The 27,193-nt window shown below is 36.7% G+C and overlaps 1 protein-coding gene across 50 annotated transcripts in view; it reads left to right on the forward strand.

Moving 5' to 3' along the window:
- Window positions 1-27,193, forward strand: part of SOX5 (SRY-box transcription factor 5) — a 1,169,920-nt gene that overhangs the window by 1,075,352 nt on the left and 67,375 nt on the right. For all 50 annotated transcript variants that reach the window (XM_086401754.1, XM_086401750.1, XM_086401772.1 and 47 more), the window contains one exon: window positions 7,668-7,814. In XM_086401754.1, the coding sequence (XP_086257880.1) occupies window positions 7,668-7,814 (147 nt within the window). The remainder of the gene's footprint in view (window positions 1-7,667; window positions 7,815-27,193) is intronic.

Here is a 27,193-nt window from a genome sequence, read left to right on the forward strand (position 1 = left end):
AGTTTCTCTTTAAACTCCACATTTAAGTTACATTAAGAAGCTGAAATTAAGCCATAAAGATAACACTTATGGAGCCTTGAAATTGCTTTCTGAATATTTTCCTCACAAATGTTAACTCTATGTCCCTTCCCTTAAAAAAACAAACATGACTGTCAGACATACCATATCTAAATGTGAATCTCTCAGGTTAGATTTAAGCTTTAGGAATATCAATTTTTAAAATCATAATAAACCACAACACACACATTTTAAAATTTCTAATCAAAATAGTTAATACATTATATACATATTAACTTTTATTGCCAGATTTAAGTCACTGCACTTAAAAAAAAATCATGTGCCATTTCTCTACATGTTTGAGCTTCAAAATTCACTTAATAAGGCAGTTTTTAGCTCTGTGATGTTCTTTTTGAAGATTTAGGGCTATATGTGTTTGTTTATATGCAAGTTTAGAAGTTACTACTTCTAATTTCTGAGTGAGAGCTTTCTCAGTCACCAAGTAAAGGACTTCAGCTTTCAGCCTTGTTCCTGTGTAAATTCTTGTGATAGATTAAAACAACTTCATTGGTCTCATTTAATTAAATATTGAAAATATATAAAAATCATTTATAGATATAGTATGCCACTGTTTATGTATCATTGTTGGATATGAAATTTCAGTTGGAGATTAAGATTCTACTTCTAACATAATATTAAACAATTAATTTAGCAAAAACAATACTAAGTGGTTGTCCAGTGTATTAGCACTCTTCACTCAAATCATGGAATCAGTTTTTTTTCCCCTTTTCATTTTCACAGCTGTTACTTAAACTGTCATTCAAATTACCACTACTAAGTTTTGACAACCTCTCTAACTCTTGTCTTCTCTTTATTCTATTTTAAACCATCAAATTGATTGCTCTCAAGCTTTCAGTGGCTTTCTCTTGCCTACATATTAAGTTTAAACTATTTTGCTTATATTTCAGGATTTTCTGTAAGTTGAATTTAGCCTAAACCCAGAACTTTTCGTTCTTCCCAAGGTTTGCTCTCAATCAGGTCATTGTCCTGTCTACCACCCCTGTGCTCCTATTTGCCATCCCATCATGCTGTCTGTTCCCTTTGTGACAGTCTACTCATTCCTGCTCCTGGACCTGGCTTTAAGTGGTGCACAGTCCCACCTCTCTTTTTATGCTCAGCTTAGCTACCCCTCTATAATGAAAACATATCAGAATGCACTGAGTCATTTCCTTTTTTTTTGGCATGCCTTTAACAGTGGCACACAGTTGCAGTATACTTATAGTCTCAATATTTTCTGTTTACCAGTGTTGACCTAGGGAAGAAACTATGTTTATATGTTTTCTGTATCCTCCACTGTACCTAACACAGTCCAGAGTATGTAGTAGGAGGTTGGCATGTAAATGTTGCCTAGTTTCTTGCTTGGTATAATTGTGTGCATGCTTAGTCGCTCAGTTGTGTCCAATTCTTTGCAACCCCAGGAACTGCACCCCGCCAAACTCCTCTGTCCATGGAATTTTCCAGGCAAGAATACTGGAGCAGAGTTGCCATTTCCTTGTCCAGGGGATCTTACTGATCCAGAGATCAAACCTGCATCTCCTGCATTGACAGGTGGATTCCATACCACTGAGCCACTGGGAATCCCACTTGGTATAATTAATCCATGAATAATTATGACTTGTTACTTATTGATCAAGCATTTTTTGCCATGTGTTTTTCTGAGTGTTCTGTACACATTTTGTGATGTATTTCTCACAGTAACCATGTCAGGTTAGTTTTATTTATCCCTGAATTTGCAGATTAAGAAATTGTGGTTCAGAGTGGTCACTCAAGATCACTAGTTTAGAGTTGGGATTAGAATTGTGTTTTGCCCTGATGGCTCAGACACTAAAGAACCTGCCTGCAATGAAGGAGACCTGGATTCCATCCCTGAATCTGGAAGATCCCTTGGAGAAGGAAATGGCAACCCACTCCAGTATTCTTGACTGGAGAGTCCCATGGACAGAGGAGCTTGGCGGGCTACAGTCTATGAGGTTGCAGAGTCAGACACAACTAAGCGACTAACACTTGCCTTCCTTTTAATTCTCCCTCCAAAAGTAGAAATGGCCCTTGAAGCAGCTTAAAATGCTCAAGATACAAAGATGTAATTTTAAGGAACAATTTGAGGCAAAAGTGAGAGTTCCTTTTATGTATTGGTAGACATAGATAAACATACTTATGAGCACATGAACACCAAGACTCTAAGTAACCAGTGAATAGATTCCAACCTAATTGTACATCATTGTCTCCATTAAAAAAGAAAATCATTGTCTGGAGTAGGTGTAGGGATAGGGGAAAGGAAAGGGAATAAGAATGCAACATTTTAAGTCATATAAAAGACAGAAAATCTAATGCTCTGTGGGATCAGGGAGTTTTAGAGATCAAACCAAATCCTTAACATATTTGTTTCCAGATAAGGGTCAAGTTATTCTTCAAGGTAAAAAAGTGTTTTTCTGTCAGTCTGGTTAACTTCATGACCTGAGTATTCTCTTTAAGCTTCAGCTTTTTATGCTTAGAACCTCTCAACTTCCTTCTGATGTTAAGAACAACTTAACTGTTTTTCATAAAAGTACACTTATTATAATACTCCTTATATTTAATTCCAGGTTTTGTCTGCTATCCTTTAAAGAGAAACATGAGCCAGTTTTGTTGTTAAACATTTTTATTTATATATAATTATGTGCATGCATGCTCAGTCGCTTCAGTTCAGTTCAGTTCAGTTGCTCAGTCGTGTCTGACTCTTTGCGATCCCGTGAATCGCAGCACACCAGGCCTCCATGTCCATCACCAACTCCCAGAGTTCACTCAGACTCACGTCCATCGAGTCGATTCAGTCTTGTCCAATTCTTCGGCGACTCCATGGACTGTATAGCCTGCCAGGCTCCTCTGTTCATGGAATTCTCCAGGCAAGAATACTGGAGTGAGTTGCCATTTCCTTCTCCAGGAGATATTCCCCACCCAGGGATTGAACCCTCGTCTCTTGAGGCTCCTTCACTGACAGGTGGAATCCTTACCACTGAACAACCAGGGAAGCCCATATATATAATTTTATATGTATATATTATTAGTATGTAAATGAGATATGTGGTTAAGGGCATGCTTGTTACTTCAGGAGGCTTTCAAGTCCCTGTAGATTCCGTGCACCTCCCCTCTCAACAAGATCAGCCAATGATTCTGAGATTATATATCTCCTTCACCTCAGGTGGTGCTAGTGGTAAAGAATCTGCCTGCCAGTGTAGGAAATGCTAGAGACATGAGTTCAGTCCCTAGGTTGGGACGATCTCCTAGAGTAGAAAATAACAACCCACTACCATATTCTTTCCTGAAACATCCCATGGACACAGAAGCCTGGCAGTCCATGGGGACACAGTCCATGGGGTCGCAGAGTCAGACACAACTGAGCACACACACACAGCACAATGGTACAGATACCTGTCATTATGCTCAAGTCTGCTTGAATAAATGCTATAAAATACTAACCATCTCTTGACTTTCTTGTTTTATTATCAGTCAACACACCCATCTTAATGGATAAACAAATGGATGTAAGTTTTTGAAAAGTTGAATTAAAATTAGTCTCAGCAGCATTTATTTTTTAAGTTGCCTACCCTTGATATATGCTGCTGCTGCTGCTAAGTCGCTCCAGTCGTGTCCGACTCTGTGCAACCACATAGACAGCAGCCCACCAGGCTCCCCCGTCCCTGGGATTCTCCAGGCAGGAACACTGAAGTGGGTTGCCATTTCCTTCTCCAATGCATGAAAGTGAAAAGTGAAAGTGAAGTTGCTCAGTCGTGCCTGACTCTTAGCAACCCCGTGGACTGCAGCCTACCAGGCTCCTCCATCCATGGGATTTTCCAGGCAAGAGTACTGGAGTGGGGTGCCATTGCCTTCTCCCACCCTTGATATATAACCAGGTATGAAAACCACTGTCAGTCTCTTTAAATCTACTGAAAAGTTATTTTAACTTGTGAATGGCCAAATTAGGTCCCAGCAGTATTAAAACTTCTGGTTTATTTATTTGTGCAAGCCCAATGTATATCAGATCCTGTAAGACTTGAGGCCTCTTTATATTTCTGTAATATATCATAAATTCAAGGAGCACATATATTTGACACAAATTAAAATATGTTGGAAATGGATATTTCCTATTTCCAAAGCTTGTCAAACTAAGAAAATTAGATGTTTGGGGTGGGAAGTGTAATGATCTGGGGAAAGGGGAAAGTTAATCACAATTGAGGAAACATAGTTCTGTATATCTGCCCCTTGCATAGCGAAAACCAACTGTTATAGAAAGGAGAGAATTAAGCATTGTTTCTTAATGTTAACCATACTGAATGTTAACCATAAATTAATATTAACCTTACTGAGGAGTGAGCTTATGATTTTTTCATCATCAATTATTTTATCTCTATATTTTTTAAAACGGCCAGTTTCCAGTAGTCTATTCTGATAAAAATATGTGTTTAATTGGGCTCGAGTATTTTAAAAATTTATCTTCTTTTCTACTCAGGAATTTTAAAGACAGTTTAACTCAGATAAACCTTAATTAATAAATAAAACCAAATGTTGCATTTATTTGAATGAGGGAAGAACATATAAGGTTTTTTTTTAATCCCAAGCATATACCATCTCCAAACTCAACTCATTCAAGTGTTTCAGTCATACTTATATTGTATTTTTAGTAATAGTTCTAATACTTCCTGGAAGTTTTGAATCTTTCTATAGTGATTGATGTTTAAACATTTAATCACCATTTATAAGTGATTAATGATCTATCTAATTAAATAATACAAATAGTCATTATTCTTTAAATACTCTGCAATAATTTTATAATGATCAAATTTAAATTTTGAGTAATTAATTTGTTCACAATTTTCTTTTTAGCTACAGAGGTTAAAATATCCCATGTCATTTTTGTAATTACTAAACAATCTTATATTTTTGTGTATACTAAACCAGTAATATGTGTTGTTAGCTTCTAGAAGTAATTGCCACTGTAATTTTTAAAGATAAGGATACCATTTACAGTACAGTGTGAAATTTGCAATATATATTATAGTTAGCCAGCCAGTATTTTAAAATACAGATATTTTAAATTTCAGTACACTGGGAAAATTTTAATTTGCAAAATGATATCCTGGGATATTGGTTATTTTCTTAATAGCTTCAAAACCAGTACAGGATGATGACAGAAGAAATTACTTTCTGAATTGCAGAACTTAATACATAGGTTTTTAACATAAGTGTGGGAAATGAGTCTTTTCTGATACTTTGAAAATGGTAAACTCCCAGTCATCATCAGTTCAGTTCAGTCGCTCAGTCGTGTGTGACTCTTTGCGACCCCATGGACTGCAGCACACCAGGCCTCCCTGTCCATCACCAACTCTCAGCGTTTACTCAAACTCATGTCCATTGAGTCGGTGATGCCATCCAGCCATCTCATCCTCTGTCGTCCCCTTCTCCTCCTCCCCTCAATCTTTCCCATCATCAGGGTCTTTTCAAATGAGTCAGTCATCATATTTGACATCATATCCTTTTACTTCTGAGGTAGTCTATTAAAAAGTGAAAGTTGCTCAGTCATGTCCGACTCTTTGCTGCCCCATGCTTATATAGAGTCCATGAAATTCTCTAGGCCAGAATACTGGGGTGGGTAGCCTTTCCCTTCTCCAGGGGATCTTCCCAACCCAGGGATCAAACCCAGGTCTCCCACATGGCAGGAAGATTCTTTACCAGCTGAGCCACAAGGGAAGCCCAAGAATATTGGAGTGGGTAGCCTATCCCTTCTCCAGCGGATCTTCCTAACACAGGAATTGAAGCAGGGCCTCCTTCATTGAAGGCGGATTCTTTACCAACTGAGCTATCAGGGAAGTCCAATCTATTAAAGCCTTATAAATTAAATCTTATTCTTTTTTCTGATTGGGATAAGAAATAACATAATTCCAATTCATGCAAAATAATGTGGGGGGGTAACAGTCATTATTGATAGTATTAATATACTTCTTTGTAATTTCTCTTGTCGGGAATGTATTTTGCATTAGTTTGCATAAAAAATAAGTCATGATTTTTAAAATAATTTTAATGTCCTGTTTTTGTTTAGACCAAAGTCACTGGAAACTGTGAAAAAAATATAAATATGTTTTCATGTAAATAAATGCCAGTTTTCAGTTTTCATTATTTCATTTATAGAGAGATCCCACTTACCAGAGTCTCTGGTTTATCCTGAACAGTTTCAGTCTTTCATAAAAACCAAGATAATCCAGAGAACTATTTGACAGTACTCTTCCTTGAAAGCTTTATCTTTAGCAGCAATCTTTTTATTACAGAAGTTCTAGCTTGCATAGTAAAAGCTATCCAAGAACTCTTAAGACAAATGAGAAATTGTGCTGTATTTTATACATATATATACATACATACATATGTATGTGTGTGTGTGTGTGTGCATGTATACTTATTTATTGGAAGCTTCCCTGGTGGCTCAGACAGTAAAGAATTTGCCTGAAGTGCAGGAGACAGGAGACCAGTGCAGGAGATCTGGGTCAAGAGGATCCACTGGAGGAAGAAATAGCAACCCACTGCAGTATTCTTGCCTGGAGAATTCTATGGACAGAGGAGCCTGCTGGGCTACAGTCCATAGGGTCACAAAGAGTCAGACACGACTGAGTGACTAACACACGCATACTTATTTATTAATACTTATATGTGTATATATAGATACTTGCTTCTTCAATCATATTTATTTAACTTTCACAAACTGCTACTTGGAGATGAAAAGAGTGTTAATCTAAACATTTGATGTGACTCCTGAATGGAAAGCAACCTACTTGTAAGATACTACATGATATGGCTATAGTTCACAAGTAAAATTTTCCCTTATTATTAAATGGATTTGTTCAAAGAATTTTTGCTGGTTATTTAATAAGAAATATTTAGTGATGGCTTAGTAAAAGAGTATGCATTTTAGATAGTATTCCTTAAAACCCTAATCCTCAAGATTATCTCAAGTTTGTCTGTGTTTATATAGCAGGAAGTAAAGTGGCATTGTGGCAAACATCCAGTTAATTTTAATCAATGGAGGTAGACTGACCAAATAATGTTCTTCAGATAGTCTCCTTCCATTCCCTTCCAGTGGCTTTTTTGTATTTCTGCACAACTAATAATCAGAAAAAAGTTGTGACAGTTGTCCATTTCAGCAAGTCAAAGAAGAGAAGCATACAGGGTTTGAACCAATATGGATAGTAAGAACATTACTTAGTGTATGAAGCTACATTCTTTTGTAACACACCATGTAAAATTTAAAGAGGGGGGGGGGAGTTATTAACCAAATAACATGATATACAGTACCACCACTGATGTTGGTAAAGAGTAAATATGGATAACTGTTATTTGCTTTGAGTCCCTGGTTATACTAAAACTAAAATTCCTTGTGTGTGGTGTATGTCATTTCCCCCATGAGAAGTAAGTCATGAAAGTTGAAGTGACAGTGTCTATCTTTAAATATTCCAAGGCACTAAAGAAAAATACCCATAGGAAAAATATCGCATCTTATTATAGGATTATAGGTACTTTCTGAGAGGTGCATTTATTTTATTGCTGATAGTCCTTTTATTTATTTTTTTTCTCTCTCTCTCCTGTAGCAGTTATATGCTGCCCAGCTAGCTGCAATGCAGGTATCTCCAGGAGGAAAGCTCCCAGGCGTATCCCAAGGCAACCTTGGTGCTGCTGTATCTCCTACCAGCATTCACACAGACAAGAGCACAAACAGCCCACCACCCAAAAGCAAGGTACCCCTTTGAAGAAGCTACATGTTTTGGCATTTAGAGTTTGCTTTTTGTTCAATGATATGTATTGAATACCTATTACGTACCAGTAACTGGGCTAAATGCTAGATCTTCAAAGAAACAATGGTTAGTAGAATCAGTAAGGATTGTGTCCCTATAAGTCACTCACACAACATTTAGTCACTCATTTATTCGATGAACATGCATTGATAGCTGTAGTAGAAAATTGATAGCTGTAGTGATAGAAATATTTGAAAGGTAGTTGTGCTATCACCAAGAATGTTATAGTCTTATAAAATAGATACCCATACTCTATTATATAAGGTCTTAGAAGGAGTTACAGGGAAAGAATGTTAAGTTATTAGGACAAAAATATTATTAATACCTTCAGTGAGGGACCTGAAAAAATTGTTCCAAAGGAGAACTGAAATAGACCTTAAATATGAGTATGATTAGAGCATAGAGAAAATGTTTTATTTAAATATCACCAACTGGTTTTGTGATATAGTATAGGTACAATTTCAGACATATTATCCAGCCAATTAGAAAGATAATGCTAGTGTTAAAAGTTAGAGTATTTAGAAATAGTTTTGTTTTTAGGGCAAAGAAACCATTTCCTGAGAGAGCCTCGAAAAGGACCAGGGGGGGTTCAAATAATTTGTTTCTTGGCTCAAAAGAAAGAAGCAGAAAAATTAATTTAAATTTCTTCATGATTTTTAATCTCTTACCTAGATGATTGTATATGAATATATTAAACTTCCTATATAAAAAAGTAAAGAGTATCCATAAAGTAATTTTCTTGGACATTGCTCAGGGAAATAATCACACATTAACAGTTAGAAAATATTCAGTAGAAAACTTGACACAGTGAATTTACCCCCCAAATAATGCTGTTTGTCTTTTGCTGAATTACCTAGAAAGTTCCTTCTGCTCTCTATTTCAAGAATTCATCTTGAAATGTCTGAAGAGTAATAGGGTTAGAGTAGTCACAACAATAGAAAAAATACACAGAGAAAAAAATTTAGAAATTTTTGAAAGAGAAAAAAAAATCCTAGAGTATTTTAATCCTCCTCTAGTGCCCTGGCACATGCTTTTCATAGTCAGTGTATTAATCCAGAATAGAAATTGGGAAAGAGAACAGTTGGGCTCTAGCCTCCATCTTCCCAAGCCCCCCAAGTCTGTTTTTTCATACTAATAGATAAATACGTTTGGAATAATAACTCACCCTGGACAAGGACCTTAGACATGATTCACTAGCAACATGTACAAAGATATAGAGGAAAATGATGTACTTGCTACTGTGATGTTAGGAAATATGATAAGCCTTTTAAGAGCTCTTTCAGCTGTGTAATGGACCTTCCATGTTCTGCGCTTGAGGTGTACTTGAGGCGTGGTGTGCTTTTCTATATAATCACAGCAGAACGTGTTTTTAAAACTTGGTAATAATGGTGACATTTATTAAATATAATTTAATTTTAAAGCAGTGATATTTTGGTGTCTCCAAGGAACAGTAGTTTCAAAGTATTCCATGTATAGGCTCAATTCAGTTAGTAAGTTCAGTCACTCAGTCATGTCCAATTCTTTGCGACCCCATGGACTGCAGCACACCAGGTATCCCTGTCCATCACCAATTCCTGGAGCTTACTCAAACTCATGGCCATTGAGTCAGTGATGCCATCCACCATCTCATCCTCCATCTTCCCTTTCTCCTCCTGCATTCAATCTTTCCCAGCCATGGGGCTTTTCAGATTAGTTGGTACTTTGCATCACATGGCCACAGTATTGGAGTTTAAGCTTCAACATCAGTCCTTCCAATGAACACCCATCTAAAGGACTTATCTCCTTTAGAATGGACTGGTTGGATCTCCTTGCAGTCCAAGGGACTCTCAAGAGTCTTCTCCAACACCACAGTTCAAAAACATCAATTCTTCAGCGCTCAGCTTTCTTTATAGTCCAACTCTGACATCCATACATGACCACTGGAAAAACCATAGTTTGACTAGATGGAACTTTGTTGACAAAGTAATCTCTCTGCTTTTTAATATCCTGTGTAGGTTGATCATAATTTTTCTTCCAAGGAGCAAGCATCTTTTAATTTCATGGCTGCAGTAGCCACCTGCAGTGATTTTGGAGCCTCCAAAAATAAAGCCTGTCACTGTTTCCACTGTTTCCCCATTTATTTGCCATGAAGTGATGGGACCAGATGCCATGATCTTAGTTTTCTAAATGCTGAGCTTTAAGCCAACTCTTTGACTCTCCTCGTTCACTTTCCTCAAGAATCTCTTTAGTTCTTCTTAACTTTCTGCCATGCGGGTGGTGTCATCTGCATATCTGAGGTTATTGATACTTCTCCTTGCAGTCTTGATTCCAGCTTGTGCTTCATCCAGCCCAGTATTTCTCATAATGTACTCTACATATAGGTTAAATAAGCAGGGTGAAATATGTAGCCTTGATGTACTCCTTTCCTGATTTGGTACCAGTCTGTTGTTCCATGTCCAGTTCTAAATATTGCTTTTGACATGCATACAGTTTTCTCAGGAGGCAGGTCAGGTAGTCTGGTATTCCCATCTCTTGAAGAATTTTCCACAGTCTGTTGTGATCCACACAGTCAAAGGCTTTGTTATAGCCAATAAAGCAGAAATAGATGTTTTTCTGGAACTCTCTTGCTTTTTTGATGATCCAGCGGATGTTGGCAATTTGATCTCTGGTTCCCCTGCCTTTTCTAAATCCAGCTTGATCATCTGGAAGTTCACGTTCACATACTGTTGAAGCCTCTCCTGGAGAATTTTGAGCATTGCTTTGCTAGTGTGTGAGATGAGTGCAATTGTGCAGTAGTTTGAGCATTCTTTGGCATTGCCTTTCTTTGGAATTAGAGTGAAAACAACCTTTTCCAGTCCCGTGGCCACTGCTGAGTTTTCCAAATTTGCTGGCATATTGAGTGTAGCACTTTCACAGCGTCATCTTTTAGGATTTGAAATAGCTCAACTGGAATTCTATCACCTCCACTAGCTTTGTTTGTAGTGATGCTTCCTAAGGGCTACCTGACTTCACATTCCAGGATGTCTGGCTTTAGGTGAGTGATCACACCATTGTGATCATCTGGGTCATGAACATCTTTTTTGTATAGTTCTGTGTATTCTTGCCACCTCTTCTTAATATATTCTGCTTCTATTAGCTCCATACCATTTCTGTCCTTTATTGTGCCCATCTTTGCATGACATGTTACCTTGGTATCTCTAATTTTCTTGAAAAGATCTCTAGTCTTTCCCATTCTATTGTTTTCCTCTATTTTTTTGCCCTGATCACTGAGAACGGCTTTCTTCTCTCCTTGCTATTCTTTATAACTCTGCATTCAAATGGGTATATCTTTCCTTTTCTCTTTTGCCTTTTGCCTCTATTCTTTTCTCAGCGATTTGTAAGGCCTCCTCAGACAACCATTTTGCCTTTTTGCATTTCTTTTTCTTGGGCATGGTCTTGATTCCTGCCTCCTGTTCAATGTAACGAACCTCTGTCCATAGTTCTTCAGGCACTCTGTCTATCAGATCTAACCTCCTAAAATCTATTTGTTACGTCCACTGTACGGGATTTGATTTAGGTCACACCATAATGGTCTAGTGGTTTTCCCTGCTTTCTAAATTTAAGTCTGAATTTGGCAATAAGGAGTTCATGATCTGAGCCACAGTCAGCTCCCAGTCTTGTTTTTGCTGACTCCATAGAGCTTCTCCGTCTTTGGCTTCAAAGAATATAATCAACAGAAAATTGAATTAAAGATTTACTGAGCACCAAAGAACTGATAGGGCTTCCCTGGTGGCTCAGAGGTTAAAGCGTTTGCCTGTAATGCGGGAGACCTGGGTTCGATCCCTGGGTTGGGAAGATCCCTTAGAGAAGGAAATGGCAAACCCCTCCATTATTCTTGCCTGGAGATTCCCATGGACAGAGGAGCCTGGTGGGCTACAATCCATGGGGTTGCAAAGAGTCGGAAAGTGACTTAACTTTCTCTAACATTCAACTTTCAAAGAATTGATGCTTTTGAACTGTGGTGTTGGAGAAGACTCTTGAGAGTCCCTTGGACCACAAGGAGAGCCAATCAGTCCATCCTAAAGGAGATCAGTCCTTGGGTATTCATTGGAAGGACTGATGTTGCAGCTGAAACTCCAGTACTTCGGCCACTTGATGCGAAGAGCTGACTCATTTGAAAAGACCCTGATGCTGGGAAAAATTGACAGCAGGAAGAGAAGGGGATGACAGAGGATGAGATAGTTGGATGGCATCACCGACTCAATCGACATGAGTTTGGGTAGGCTCCGAGAGTTGGTGATGGACAGGGAGTCTTGGAGTGCTGCAGTTCATGGGGTCACAAAGAGTCAGACAAGACTGAGCAACTAAATTGAACTGAACTGAACTGAGCATGGCCCAGCCCATCAGAACAAGACCCATCTTCCCCCTCAGTCAGTGTCTCCCATCTGGAAGCTTCCATAAGCCTCTTATCCTTCTCCATCAGAGGGCAAACAGAATGAAAACCACAAACACAGAAAACTAACCCATCTGATCACATGGACCACAGCCTTGTCTAACTCAGTGAAACTATGAGTCATGCCACATAGGACTACCCAAGACAGATGGGTCATGGTGGAGAGTTCTGACAAAACATGGTCTACTGGAGAAGGGAATGGCAAACCACTTCAGTATTCTTGACTTGAGAACCCTATGAACAGTATGAAAAGGCAAAATTATAGGACACTGAAAGATGAACTCCCCAGGTCTGTAGGTACCCAATATGCTATTGGAGATCAGTGGAGAAATAACTCCAGAAAGAATGAAGAGACGGAGCCAAAGCAAAAACAATACCCAGTTGTGGATGTGACTGGTGTTGGAAGTAAAGTCCAATGCTGTAAAGAGCAATATTGCATAGGAACCTGGAATGTTAGGTCCATGAATCAAGGCAAATTGGAAGTGGTCAAACAGGAGATGGCAAGACTGAACATCGACATTTTAGGAATCAGTGAACTAAAATGGACTGATAAGGGTGAATTTAACTCAGATGACCATTATATCTACTACAGTGGGCAAGAATCCCTTAGAAGAAATGGAGTAGCCATCATAGTCAACAAAGGAGTCTAAAATGCCGTACTTGGATGCAATCTCAAAAATGACAGAATGATCTCTGTTTGTTTCCAAGAGAAACCATTCAATGTCACAGTAATCCAAGTCTATGCCCCAGCTAGTAATGCTGAAAAAGCTGAAGTTGAATGGTTCTATGAAAACTTATAAGACCTTCTAGAACTAACACACAAAAAAGACGTCCTTTTCATTATAGGGGACTAGAATACAAAAGTAGGAAGTCAGGAGATACCTGGAGTAACAGGCAAATTTGGCCTTGGAGTACAAAATGAATCACGGCAAAGGCTAATAGAGTTTTGCCAAGAGAATGCACTGGTCATAGTAAACACCCTCTTCAACAACACAAGAGAAGACTCTACATATGGACACGCTAACACTGAGAAAAATATGTAGCTGTGGCAGCATAGTCATTGTCACACACAAATAACTCTCTAAAGTATTATTCTAGATTTTTCCCCTATGATTTATTAATGTGATTTCACATCATTGTTCATAATGATGTTTTACATTAGGGCATTTCATTTTATGACTTTAGAGTACACAGTTCACTTGTAAAGAACTGATGGGTTTTTCTTGGCCACTAGATGACTTTTTACCATTGATACTGAGTGTTGTGTGCTCATTCGTTTCCAACTCTTTGCGACCCTATGGACTGTAGCCCACCAAATATCTTCTTCCCAAATCCCTAAATAGAATAATCATGAAGTTTTTGATGTCAATCATCCTTATTCGTTTATGCATCTATTTATTTACTCATTCATTCATGCATGCATTCAAAGATGTATTGCGCACTTGCTGTGACCCTTCCTTAGGTAAACCATGGCAAATATAAAAGTGACGTAAAGCTTGCCAAGATGAAGACACTGTTTTATGAGATATATGGTTTCAGATATTCATAGAACTCCACAGATTGGATGTGAAGATTGATTTTTCCAGTAATGTTAGAATTCCACCATATTGTACGGTTTTAAGTACCTCCCTTTATTTAGTGTTACCGAAAAAATGGATTGTGTTTCTATAGCTATGATTATATACTGTTTAAAAAATATATTCATACTTTATCACTAAATTTCACTTCTGGAAAATTAGCCTTCATGAATTTTCTATCATATAAAGTTTAAGAAAGCAGTTGAAGTTGTATTTCTTACCACTTGCAATTATTTTAAAGTACATAAAAATTTTAACCCAGGAAAAAGTGCCTCTTTTTAAATAACAACCACAATATAATAAAAATATGTCTGTTCTTTGCTCAGTTTCCTCTAGTACACTGTTTACATCCATTCTTATTGTCAGAAAATATGTCTTAAATGTGCTTGTGTAAAGTTTAGTGGGTTAAAAATTGCCAGAGCAATAAATATTGCTATTGTCATTTTAATGAAGAACATGACTTAAAAAAAACAAGCAACAATAAATAAAGAGGATGCATTTCAATACATGAATTCCGTTTCTTAGAGACTGGAATTGACATTTATACATAGCATAATAAACATTTTGCCTTCACAGAGCCATTTCACTTTAATATAACAGTTATCATTTATTACTATATATAAATATATTTTGAAACAATCAATCCTGAGTGTCCGGAGGGCATTTTCTGTGTGTTTTATTGGTGGATTTTCACATGTATCTTATTGTAAAATTGAATTATTTTACTAAATAGCTTTGTGTTATCTGCCTTCCTACCTGGCATAAAGCAAACATAAAGCTTTTATTGTTTGGAACAACAGAATCATAAGCCACATCCAGATGATGATGTAAGGAAAAGGGTCTTATTGGCAGCTGTCAAAAATCAACCACGTGCTATGGGTTTGCTTGCCTGCCCTTCTTCCTAGGTGTGCCTTTGACTCACAACTCCGGAGAAGGACACAAACAAAACTTATTTGCAATTTGCAAAAAAAATGGAAGGGGGGAATCAAAAGGAAGGGGCTCCAAAAGACTGTAAAATTGTGCAGCATGAGTCCTCTGATGCATGCTGTTTTCAATCTGCTGTGTGCCAGTTGGAGGCTTGGGGAGTGTATGTGCGCGTGAGAAAGGATAATGCTGAGAAATGATAGAGTGGCTGTGACCTCCAAGCTCAGCCTGGAAATCCAAGACATTGATTTCACTTAGCATTCCTGCTGAGAAATCTGGCGGAGTTCAGTTGTAATAAAAGAACAAGATTCTGTTCTAATGGTAATGGCGTATGACAGACATATCACTTTGTCTGTCCTCAGCACCAGAGAGAGGAGAATTGGAGAGAGGTCACCTGACCTTCCTGGGGTGTTGTATGAGCGCTGCGCTAAGCTTTGAACTGCCGCCTAGGAACGTAATTATTTATAATATTAAATGATAAAGAAACCTTTAGAGGACTCACAGTGACCCTTTAGAAACTGCGAGCAAGAAGTGTATCCCATAAATGTGAAAACACGAAAAGAAATCTGCTCTCTTCAAATACCGCATTGGAAAACTTGGATAGCATTGCTGGTTGAGCTATATGTCTTTAAACTTACTATTTGGAACTGTCATTGCTTCACGTTTCCTTATTATTTTATGCCTTGATTTTATTATTCACAAAGATGAGATTTTTTTTTTCATAATGTATTTTGCCAAATATTGAAAAGTTAAGGTCTTCGGCAGGTTTTTAAAATTTCTCAGATGTTACATAACATCTTTCTTAATACATTTGTCTCTTTAGCACTAATTTTTTTCTTTCTGGATCCTATTCCAAGACTAATTTTTTATATTTAGTTCTTCAGAGATATCCTCTTAGCTCATGTGTATCCTCCTAGCTGAGTTTATAGCTAAATATTGGTTTAAAAAAACAACTTTGAAAGTATGAGCTTGTATATATGAGAAATCCAGTTTAAAGAAAATTTTAGAAATAATCCTCTTTCTCATATTCAGGAAAATTATTTAGTCATAGTATTGTTTAACATTATTGGTCCTTGAATCTCATAGGCAGCATTGCTGCTCTAAATCTGCTTATCTTCCTCAACAAATATTTAAATTGATTTGTGTATAGTTTAGCGTTCTGCCACAGAATAGGTAAAATTTATTCAGTGACTTTCATTTTTGTCATGTATTTTGTGCCACGTATTTCTTCGTTTTAACGGTTTTCTGCATTGTTTGCTACAGTTTATTAAGAAACCTAGATAGCCTTTCTTTTGTGATAGTAATCGATCTCTTGATAATATTTGTTTGGTAAAAATAAATCATTTCTTTTAAAAATAGCAGAATCAATACCAGCCTTAAAATAGTTACCAAAGGAGGAAAAGTATTTTTAATTGGTTTCACATGCAGCTCACACAATTGTTGGTAATGAATAAGCGTGTAATTTCCACGTTAGCAAGAAGTCCTCATATGTTATAGATGTGCTACCGTCTGAACTTCACATTCTAAATGTTTTGCTATTGCAGAAGTAGCCAGCTCTTGGGAAGATTTTAAGTGCAACTTGTAAATATTATGAAATGTCTCTTGGTACTTGATGAAAACTTACATGTTGCCTGCAGCTAACCAAGAGTAGTTAGTTTGAAAAGCTGATGACAAGAGAGAATTCCTGGGTGCTTTTCTTTTAACCTTGCTCTGACCTTAGTCATACCCCTGGTCACAGTTGTGTCCCTGTCAATGACAAGAGCTCATAGATTGTCCAATCAATTTTTTTTTGTTCTTTTCAAATACTTCTGGCAGTGATGTTCCCATTTGCTCAGCAGTAGCACCTGGGAGTCATGTGAGGGAGAAGAAATATTTTTCCAACAACCAGAAAAAACCCTAGCCAGCTGACCAGACACAATCAGATCCTTGCAGGGGCAATATCCTTATACAGGATGCTTCAAATTCTGAAGAAGTAGTACCACATTTTTATCTTATCTTCTTTCACAGACACCAAAATGAAGATCTATTCTGATTTGGTAGGCGGGTGCTTATGTTAGTAATGTCAGGAGGGCCATGACTCCTCTTAGAGCACTTAGTTTTTGCTGTAATGGTACCAATCACATAATTTCATGCTATCAAGTAAGCATTTTATCCGTACACACTGATCTACAGGGTAGAATTTTGTAGTAGTTTCATATTATGAGTCACAAACTGTGGTACACATACACACAAGATTACTTAGCAGTATATGCTGGGAGTATGAGAAATCAGAGGATGGTCATGATTCATCTTCTTTGAAAATTCTAATAGAGGATTTGGAAATGAAGTTCATTTTGCTAATTTTGAGTCAGTGTTTTATGACGCCAGTTAGGGGAAAGGTGACTGCAAAACTGCACATCCAGTCCAACCACATGTAAGTCAAACCACCACCACACTAATGACGAAAACACTATTTTTAATATTTGACAAAAACATCCTTTCAAGATAAAGCAAAAGACATCAAACAGATTTCATAGCTTTGAAATCTACCAGGAAGTACTGAGGCCTCCACAGTAGTATTTCCATTGTGAAAACTCTAGAAAGCAATGCTCAGTATAATCATAACTTCAGTTAATATTTTCACATTTTATCTGGACATGAAGACTTTTTAGTAGTAGTAGCTGCCAAAGATATAATTTCCAATATGTGAAAAATCATAGAATACTGCCATTTGACTTGCTCTTTTCAGGTCAAGATCTCAAATAATCATTACTCACTATGCAGGGCTAGAACTGGCTTCCAAATACGGTTATTTCTAAGTAACCCACAGCACTTAAATAGCACTAATCAAAGAGGCGCTCCCATTTATCTATATGCATGCTCAGTCATTTCAGTCATGTCTGACTTTTTGCAACCCTATGGATTGTAGCCCGCCAGGCTCCTCTGTTCATGGGATTCTCCAGGCAAGAATACTGGAGTGGGTTGCCATGCCCTCCTCCAGGGGATCGTCCCAACCCAGGGATCGAACCTGGCTCTCTTGTATTGCAGGCGGATTCTTTTCTGCTGAGCCACTGTGGAAGCCCAGTTATCTATATATGTAAGATCAAATATAAAACCACTGATCCCTCCTGAAACTGTTAGACCTGGTACTTTTGTAGATTTCATTTCTCTTAAAACTTCAGAACAGAACTGGAATGTTAGCCTCAGCTAATTATAACCACATTTAAATTGGCCATTTTCTATTCTTATGCTTTAAACACTGTCTGGCATATCAATTAAATGCTAGAATCTCTCTAACACCTTGCTCCATACAGCTGCTTTGTGCTTTGTTGGATAGTTATTGAACACTTGCTCCTTCCCCCATATCTCAGTATCTATGAAATAGCAATTTTGTGAGCCTTTGAGATGTGCTATGGATGTGTCACACTCAAGAGGTGAGTTCATTTGAGAGGAATCACTCCATAGAGTTAAACTATAAATGTGGCCCATTATCATTATTATCATCACTTCCTGGGTGGGACATATTTATAGTGGGTCTAACATAGTCACCCTGTCATTTTAAATAAAATAGTTTTCTTTTGTGGCCCCTTGTTGCTAAACTGAAATATGTTAAATGAAGTGTTATCAGCAGAACCCCTGTGATCAGCCTCCTCCTTTCCTTTTCATCTGTATTCATTTGACAGGAATCTCAAACAGCTAGGTACTTAAACAGAGGCTGTTCTGAGCGCTGTGGTATTAAACGTCCAAGTAGGTCATTTGGTGATATATTCTTATGACTCAAAAGCGGGGGAGGTGGGGGCAGTCACATCTGTAACATAGAATTATAAAACAAAGAGACAGACTAGTTATAATGCTGACATTTTTTTAAAGGCAAAATATACTGAGGGATTTAGGTAATGTCCTTTGAATTCAACTGGCCTGGCCTGTGTTCCCCAGTATACTGATTCTGTTTTGACAGGAACCTGTCTGGAACAGCAGCCGGCTCTGATGAGCCACGTCAAGGCTTTTCAGTAAGGCAAAGCACGGGAGAGGCAAGAGGATGTTGAGCATGTGTAGACATAGGAAGATCCACAGAATCACAGTTTTTAAGTGGAAGTTGCCCTCTAAAATAGATCCAAGCCCGTGCAGATTCATCATCCAAAAAGCTAAAGGTTGAAAGCATTTTAATGTTAGAAGCAGGCAGTCAAAACCTAAATATGCAGGGAAGACAAACAGAACAATGTGAAAGGATGTCCCTGTAATGAGTGGTATCTAGTAGAACGTCAGTAAACATCAGCACGTCAGACTGAGACGGTGAAAGTGCCACTTCTGTAGTTACCTTTCCTTTTAGGGAATCATTTATAATTTGGGCTTCCTAAAACATTCTTCAAATCAGTTAAAATCCTTTCTTTTCTACCCTAAACTGTTGATCAGTACTTCATTTGAGCTCTTGATTATTGACCCCCTTTCACCCCTTTAGCCTGACCTGTCCTCTAAATGTTTGAATAAAGAATTGAGAAGTGAAGCTGTGGAGGACTACCATAAACCTCAGATTTGATTCATTTGCAATCCTTCTACTTACTCATTCTTTCCTATTGGTAAAATAGGAAGAATTTTAGTGGTCTGTTTAACACAGATGCCCCAAAGTAGGGATCTGTTTTCTACGTGTCAACAAATATTTAGTCTTATTTAGATTGATGGAAAATAGAGTATATACATATCTGTTTGTTAAATTTTACCAATAGATTTTTCTCTAGAGAGAATAAAACATTCTATTAACATTTTTGAATATTATAAAATAGATCATAGAAAGAAAACAATACAGTAATTAAACAGATGTAATGTAGAAGTCAACAAAATAAAGAGATATAACCTTCTAAACTGAAGGCAGACAAGTTCAAAACCCAAAGTATGCAAAATTGTCTTTATTTAACAAAGGGCATCCGATGTTTTATTTATAGAATTAGGGAAGCTTAAGTAAGAAGGAAGTTCAGAAAGTATCCAGTCCAGCATACAATAACTCAGTCTCAGGTTACTTTCCCTCTGCCTAGTCTGCTACTGTGACAGAGGGAGTCCACCACTGCAGAAGGTGGCGTTACTTTATTCAGGGTAACTCTTAATGGCAAAATATTCTTATTGAAGTAGAACTTTAATCAGCTTTCCAGGATTTCAAATTATGTTTTCACTGAATGACAATTGTATTTGTTAATAAAGTAATAGAAAACCCAATCCAAGCTGGATTAAGCAAAAAGGAAATGTATTCACATTAAAAAAAAAAAAAAAGTTATTCTGACTTTAGGTATGGTTTAATTAGGAGCCCAAACACTTGAAAATGTTTTCTAGCCATTCAGTTCAGTTCCATCACTCAGTCATGTCCGACTTTTTGCGACCCTGTGAATCGCAGCACGCCAGGTGTCCCTGTCCATCACCAGCTCCCGGAGTCCACCCAAACTCATGTGCGTCGAGTCAGTGATGCCATCCAGGCATCTCATCCTCTGTCGTCATTATCTCTGTTCTTTTCTCATTCTTCAAAGTTCTGTCCCCTTTTAGTGTTCTCTGGCAACGCACTCCAGTATTCTTACCTGGAGAATCCCGTGGACAGAGGAGCCTGGTGGGCTGCTGTGCATAGGGTCACGCAGAGTTGGACACGACTGAAGCGACTTAGCAGCAGGAGCAGCACCTATGCTTACGTCTATCACTGACTGATTCAGCAAATATTAGTTTCTGCCTGTCGTGTGCCAAGTTCAGTTCAAGGCAGAACTACAGCTACTACAGCTATGAACAGGACAGTTTGTCTTCTTAAGATTTTTCAGTTGACTGGCAAGTGATAAGCTGTGAGCAATTAAACAGAGAATTTCATATACTCATAAGTGCTATGAAGAAAATAAAACATGGTTAAAAAGTGCCAAGGACAGCAAGGTAATCTCCTTGAGACAGAGCTTATGGGGAAGTCTTCTCTGAGACCTAAATCATGAGAAGGAGAGTACCTACAAAGGTCTGGGGGGAAAGATATTCCAAACAAGAGGAATAGCAATTGCAGGGACCCTAATATATGAGTGAGGTTGACAAATTCATGGTTTAGAAAATAGGCTGGGGTAGTTCCCAAGGGGCACCAGTGGTAAACGATCCACCTGCCAATGCAGGAGATTCAGGAGATGCAGGTTCAGTCCTTGGGTTGGGAAGATCCCCTGGAGAAGGAAATGGCAACCCACTCCAGTATTCTTGCCTGGAGAATCCCATGGACAGAGGAGCCTAGCGGGCTATAGTCCATACGATGGTAAAGAGTCAGACACGACCAAGCAACTAACACCTTCACTTTTCACTTTCTTTTTCATACTAGTGCTCAGTAGAGTTTTAGAATTATAATTTTACTTACTGTCTTTTGAATAGGTTAACAAGTCACATAAGAAAGCAGACCCTAATTTCTAATCAGATTTTTACTTTTGACATTTGCTTTTTAAATTTTGACTTTTACCCCAAACTTTATAACCCAGTGTGGTTTCAGTGATCTGCCATGTGCAACAGACTTTGAGCTCTCTTTTAAAAAAGTCAGAGAAAAATGTGCTACAGTTTTAAAACAATTACAACAGGGTAGTTTTAAAATTAGGAATAGCATTGTTTTCATCATTGAAATAAACTTGCAGTCTCCTGATTGAGGATGAGTTTGATTTTTGAGAGGACAGCATTCTTTCAAAATCTTTCTCTTTCTCTCTCTCTCTCTCTCTCTCTCTCTATATATATATATATACACCTTTCTTCCTTCCTTCCCTCCTCCCCTCCTCCCTTCTCCCTTTCTCCAGCTATAAGCTTTATAAAAGTCACAATTTTTGTCATATAAACATGCAGTGCCACCCACTTAAAAACAACTTTCATAAAGTTTATGTAAAACTTCTATAAATAATGTGATTATTTTCTTGTTAAAAATCATTAAATGACCTATTTAAGCATGATGCACTTAAAATCCTATGTTGTACTTATACTGAGTTTACATACAAAGTTCTAATGTATCTATTTTATTGTATTATATTCAATAAACTAAGGTTCCTTTTTAATTATACTTTTCACATTTTCTCAGGCACATACAATATGGTGGTGGAACTTAAGGAGAAATAGGGACTATTTTAATCCAAAATATAAGAAATTATAAAATAGTGGATTTCTCCATCATCATTCTTATAGTTTCTTATTTCTTCTAATAATCAACTAAAGAACACCAGTCATTCTTAAGTATAGTTTTTTGAATAAAGACCAGAAGAAATGTATAACTTGACTAGTATTAAGCATGGGAAAAAAATACCTTCTTCAGATGCACAGTGAGTAGTATAATTCACACTGACTATGAATTATTGTCTAGAGTCTGCTTAATATAATCAAAGGAGTTTGCAACCACATAGTCCTTATCTCCGTATCTTTGTGTGGGACACAGGGAATACAGAATAGGATTCAAAATATAAAACAACTTTCTTTTTCTTTTGAAATGGGGAATCATCTTTTAATTATCTTATTTTACCTAAAAATATATTTGAAATTTTTTATATAGTGAAATTAGACTTCTGCTCATAAAAATTTTAATCATAAATATTACATTTGAAAAGTACATTATTAATGGCTCAGAATATTGAACATTCCTAAGAACTTGTTTAACAGAATGCTACTTGGAAAGCAGCATGCCTAAAAATGCAAGTGAAATATGAAAAGCTGGCAATTTTCCTTAACCTGAATCATGTCCTAGTGTGTCCTCAGGTTCTCATGGGAAGAATGTACCCCTTTCCTAGTCCTGGATATCCTTGTAGATAATTAGATGCTTCTTAAAATTCTACCTCCACCTCCCCTCACCCCAGCCCGCATGTGCTTCAGGACTTAGAATTGCAATGTCCCACAACTTTCAGCTCTTGTACTTCCACTGTAGACTAGATGAAAACATTGGGTTGACTTTTTTAGAACCCAGACATTCATCCTTTATGATTTGGGGTTTTCAAAAGAATAAGGATTATATCTCTAAATTTCGAGAAAATAAAGATCAGAATTCTCATTTTAGATTTTATTTTACCAAGTAATATAAAAGGAAAAAAATGTATACTTAAATTTTAAAAAATACATGTTCCCCAAAATTGTTTATGGATAACAGAAAAGACTGAAAACCTTACATTTTCATAAAACCACAAAATATTTTTATTAAAGCTCTTTTAGAGTTGTTTGCAAGACTAATTATCAATGAGATTCTGTATGAGACTTTCATTTAAATTGAATCTCTCAATAGCCAAAAAGTCTTGTTTTTTCTATTTTAGTGTATAATCTGAGCTGTTATGGTTTGTTGTACAATTTTGATGACTTTTGGCAGTGTAGAGATTTGGTAAATAGGAAAAAAAGAAATGGAGACTAAAAATAGAAAGGATGAAATACTGCAAGAAAAAAATTTGTCTTGTGGTATTTCCAGTAATACTTAACATAAGGAAAAAAATTTGTTTTGTGAAGTATGTACAAAAGCATTATGACAGCAGTAGGAATGTCTTTAAATAGGTACAGATTTTTATTTTCTGTACTTCCCCATGCAACTCTTTTGAGGATCAGAGTTTCATTTTAAGTCTGCAGGAGCTCAACAGTCAGGTCAACCCTATATAAATACAGGGCAGGACAAAAATTTTGGGTCAAACGATGGAATTTTTAGTGCCAGTTTTCATGCAAATAGTGCTATCATTTATCTAAAAAATGATAGTTCTCATTCAATTTTAAGAGAACCTCTGGGTAATTTTTGTTTGATTTGATTTTGCTTGTCTTTTTCTATTAGCATACATATGAATTGCAGCGAGCCCAAATTCTGATCTGTTATACCTGAGACTATAATTCACAAACTTGCAACAAACTAAGTGAAGGAAATATAAATTCCAAAAGATTAATTGTTTTAGAAACACTCTTTACCCATTGAGTTTTAAGTGATTGATCCATAATGTAGACTCAATAAATGTTTACTAGATTAAATGTTTATAATGTAACCCAATCTTAATATGAATTGAAACCTTAGTTATCACTATTTGTGATATAGTATTCACTATATGTCAGTTTTTGCAATTAAAAGTATTAGTATGTTATCTAAGATAATATATCTGTGTTAGTTTTTTTTTTTAATTTAGTTACATATTCTGTAGCTATTGTCATTTTGGGCTATTTTGGGCTTTTGTTATAACCAAGTTATTTTCTAGAATTCTAGACATATAAAATAAAACATTAAGAAATTTAATGAGACAAAAATATTAACTTTTTAAAAAATGTTCTTTCAAAATATATTTAAATCCTGGTTTTAAAAACAAGATCCACTTAGAATGCATAGATAGTAAAATATGGTTTATCCTAGATGAAATATCTTCTAGTGGGAAAATAGGAATAAGAATATGTTCCTTTGGAAAGAGACATACTCCAAGCAATAGACTTGATGTTTCTCTTGAAATAATGCTATATATTTGTTCACTGGTTTATATGATTTTTTAAAAACTTGTGTAATGACTGTGTTATTAATAGAGGTTTCTCGAGTCACTTTTAGAAGCTGTCAAACAACATTATTGAGGATTTTTCGATAAACAGCTTTTTAGCACCTTTAACATATTGGCGCATGCGTGTTAATTCGCTTCAGTCGTGTCCGACTCTTTGCAACCCTAAGGACTGCAGCCCACCAGGCTCCTCTGCCCATGGGGTTCCCCAGGCAAGAATACTGGAGTAGGTTGCCATGCCCTCCTCCAAGGGATATTCTCGACCCAGGAATCGAACCTGTGTCTCCTCTATATCCTGCAGTGGCAGCAGGTTCTTTTCCACTAGTGCCACCTGGGAAGCCCATACTATACAGGACACTTGTAGAATAAAAAAGAATGATACATAACACTATACAGTGTGATGGGAGAGACAGCAAATTAATTAACAATTAAAATACCATGAAGTAATGATCCAAGAATAATATGGAGGAAAGGAAGAAAGTTCCCAATACAGTCGAGGTGAAAAATAAAAGGGTTCCAGAAGGTATGTCATTTAGAAGATTTTTAAAGGAAAATGAGATAACCTCTGCCAGGACATATAGGTATGAAAGAGTAGAGTATGGAATTTCATCTGAATTTTAAAGAAATAAATAACTAACTGTAACATATCTCTAGTTTGGAGTGAACTTAAGAAGAATAAAAATGTGAAGATAAAAATGTCTAAAAGTGTAAGTCTGACCACCTTGCCATGGCTTTCTGTAATCTAGCCCCATTCACCTCACTAGCCTAAATTATTCCACTTTTCTCCTAATCTCAGCAGTCTGCGCCCCAAATGGAATCATTTCCTCATGTATCATGTTATTTTACCTCTTTCTGCCTGTGTTTGTGCCATTCTACCTCTCTGAAATTCTTATGCCCTCTTCATTCCATTTGCCCTCATTTCACTTTTCCCTCTTGCCTTGCACCAACTCATAAGCTGTATCTCAGTTATCACCTCTACATAGGATTGGCTATTCCATCATACTGACCACACTGCATAGACATATACTCTTGGTATAGTATCCCAGCATCCTGCACAAGAGACATGGGTTTGATCCCTGAGTCAGAAAGATCCCCTGGAGTAGGAAATGGCAACCTGCTCCAGTATTCTTGCCTGAAAATTTATAAGGACAGAGGAGCCTGGTGGGCTACGGTCCATGGGGTCACAAAAGAGTCAGACACGACTGAGTGAGCATACATTCTTATAACATTTGATTACACTTATTTCCCTTGTGTGACTCTGAGTCACTTGACGACAGGGAGCTTATTGTATTCATCCTTAGCACCTGGTGTAACACTTGACATATAATCATTGTTCTAGTACTATTAAAAGAGTAAACAAGCAAACAAGCAAATTATCTGTGGAAGTAAGCTATTGTGTTAAAAAATATGTCTGAATTTTGGACTCCTTAGACAGAAGCACCAAAGATCCATGACTTGAGAATAATCTCAGTGCAGCATTGAGCAGAATACTACTGTACCTAAAATAGTAAACTAATGCTGTTGTACTATGTAGAAAGAACATATGTACAGAAAGGTTATGGAACCTAAAAGTAAGGTTTGTTATTGTTTATCCTGTCAGACTTTCACACTGGATTCAGGAAATATGAGGGCTCTGATCATTTGAGAGATAGCATATGTAATGAAACTTATAAAATTTACCAGTCCTTGCAGTAGTCTTGAGTGAAGTATAGTCATCCCCTGGTATTCATAGGGGTTTGGTTCCAGGACTGCTTTGGACACCAAAATTCTAGGATGTTCGAATCCTCTATGTAAAATGGTATGGTACAGTTGGCTTTCTGTATCAGCTGTATTTGATTGAGTCTGTGGATGTGAAACTCATGGACATAGATTATAATTATACTCACTACTTCTTTTGCCCTGATTCTGATAGTGAAATTTTGATTTTTTTGAAGAATCCTAAAGTTAGAAAAAGAATATCTTAAAGAGCTCAGCAATATTCTGTCAGATCTAAATTAAAGAATTAATTAGTATTCTGCTTTATACATTAGTTTCATGAATTTGTTTACTCTGAGCTCATCTTCAAGTGAATGGCCTCCCTTGTGTGTGTTGATGAATGAAGTGTGTGCTGAAATGCAAGGAATAGGCTTATACTAATACAGGCTACTTGTGTTATACTGTTTAACTGACAGTTTAAGTTTGGGGAGGGAATTATTTTTTATTCTCTCTTATTTTTATAATATTATCTTTCTCTGCTTCTCTTTTAGGCCAATCTACTCAAGTATGGCAGAGAAATATTTTATCTATATACACACTTGCTTATATTATATTTAAGTATTATTGATGTTATATATGTTATATATAATATATATGTATATATTCCATTCTTTACTGAAATAACCAGAAATGTAGGTTCACTTTATTTGGCAATCTAATGACCCAAAGCAACATTCAAAATAAAGTTAAATCTAGGTAAATGCCCTTTCTCCTTAGTTCAGTTGAAAAGATATCATTGAAACTCTTATGTAATGATATCATTCCAGTTGCTATATAAAAATTTTCAAACCATCCAGACTGTGGGATGTATTATTCTTTTAATGTTATGGGTTGGGAAAAATTAAGCATAAGGCATTACAGCTGAGTTTCACTACACATTAATTATTTTAATTGACAATTTCTTAAATGAATATCTGATAAATCAGTCTTGCAATTCCTTATGCTTTATGGCATGCTTAACTCAATACAGACACTTTAGAATCACTATGCTGTGAGAGCTTAATATAAATTTAAGATCATTATAATTAAAATCAGACTCAAACCGCATGCTCAATTCTAAGTCTTTTCATCTCTTTTGAATTTTCTTTGGAAGATACCTTGAATTTAATATTATAACAAGAATAGGCAGAATATATAATCAAGCCAAGCATCTTCAATACGTTGAGAAAAAATGGTTCGTCTCCAGGGTGGAACATTAAAAACTGGCCTTAA

This window comes from Bos grunniens, chromosome 5 (assembly GCF_055505025.1).
Source record: "Bos grunniens cultivar Pamir isolate PY7600 chromosome 5, Bosgru_T2T1.0, whole genome shotgun sequence".
Lineage (NCBI taxonomy): Eukaryota > Metazoa > Chordata > Mammalia > Artiodactyla > Bovidae > Bos > Bos grunniens.